Raw genomic sequence first — 1285 nt, 5'->3', positions numbered from 1 at the left:
AAATTAATTATAATTATTTTAGGCTTAATCATATGGATGTGAAGGAGGGATGTCACGGTTACTGTAGTTTACGTGACATCCCTTGAGGATGTTAGAGGATCCGGTTCCGAAAAATACGCACCACCATTTACATCGCCAGGACGGTGGTTGGGCGCAGATGAGCCGGTTTACCTACTGTGAAGCAACGAGCCGAACACATATATCTCTCGCTGAACTGTTAATGCGCCGCGTAATGTACGCATACCCGCTTTCGCGCCCAGCCGCAGCGCATAAATACTAGCGTATGCACACAGCACACATCACAGCCAAGCCCACAAAAGCATCACAACAGCAAAACACCGACTACACAAGGGAAATCCATGGCCTCTGCCGCGCTCTTCGTCCTCCTCGCCCTGGCCACCATGAAGCCACAGACCGCATCGTCCGAGAAGGAGACGCACCTCAAGGTGTACTGGCACGACGTGGTGAGCGGACCGGACCCATCATCGGTGCCCGTGGCACGCGCGGCCACGACCAACACCTCCAAGACAGCCTTCGGCGTCGTCATGGTCATGGACAACTCACTCACCGAGGGGCCCAGCATGAACTCATCCAGGCTCACGGGCCGCGCCCAGGGCACCTACATCGCCGCCGGCAAGGACCAGCTGGCGCTGCTCATGCTCATGAGCTTCGTCTTCACCGCCGGCAAGTACAACAGCAGCAGCGTCGCCATTATGGGTCGCAACGCTGTGTTCACCGAGGTCCGAGAGATGGCTGTCGTTGGCGGTACCGGCGTTTTTAGGTGGGCTCGGGGGTACGCGCAGGCCAGGACGCACACCTTGGACCTCAAGACCGGCGACGCCACCGTTGAGTACAACGTATTCATCATGCACTAGTCTCGGCCCTGGTCAAATTTTACCCAGAGTTAAATAGCATGAATAAGAATTGGATATGTTCTGGCTGCTGTTTAACTTGGTTTAATTTCATATATAATGGAGCTGAAGGAAATATGCCCTAGAGGCAATAATAAAGTTATTATTTATTTCCTTATAATCATGATAAATGTTTATTATTCATGCTAGAATTGTATTTTCCGGAAACATAATACATGTGTGAATACATAGACAAACAGAGTGTCACTAGTATGCCTCTACTTGACTAGCTCGTTAATCAAAGATGGTTATGTTTCCTAACCATGAACAATGAGTTGTTATTTGATTAACGAGGTCACATCATTAGTAGAATGATCTGATTGACATGACCCATTCCATTAGCTTAGCACCTGATCGTTTAGTATGTTGCTATT

At 49.4% G+C, this 1285-nt stretch overlaps 1 protein-coding gene across 1 annotated transcript; it reads left to right on the top strand.

Moving 5' to 3' along the window:
* Positions 1–272: 272 nt before the first annotated feature.
* On the top strand, positions 273–917 carry LOC119345266 (dirigent protein 22-like). Its single transcript, XM_037615407.1, has one exon. It carries the CDS (start codon positions 360–362, stop codon positions 873–875), a length of 516 nt encoding a protein of 171 aa, XP_037471304.1. The 5' UTR covers positions 273–359; the 3' UTR covers positions 876–917.
* The last annotated feature ends 368 nt before the right edge of the window (positions 918–1285 follow it).

This window comes from Triticum dicoccoides, unplaced genomic scaffold, assembly GCF_002162155.2.
Source record: "Triticum dicoccoides isolate Atlit2015 ecotype Zavitan unplaced genomic scaffold, WEW_v2.0 scaffold22017, whole genome shotgun sequence".
NCBI classification, from domain to species: domain Eukaryota; kingdom Viridiplantae; phylum Streptophyta; class Magnoliopsida; order Poales; family Poaceae; genus Triticum; species Triticum dicoccoides.
Note: the sequence above shows the minus strand (reverse complement) of the source record. Positions and strands in the feature narration are given on the sequence as shown.

What these genes read in the sequence shown, in the direction of transcription:
- LOC119345266 (XM_037615407.1), top strand. Translation starts at nt 360, where the DNA reads ATGGCCTCTGCCGCGCTCTTCGTCCTCCTCGCCCTGGCCACCATGAAG.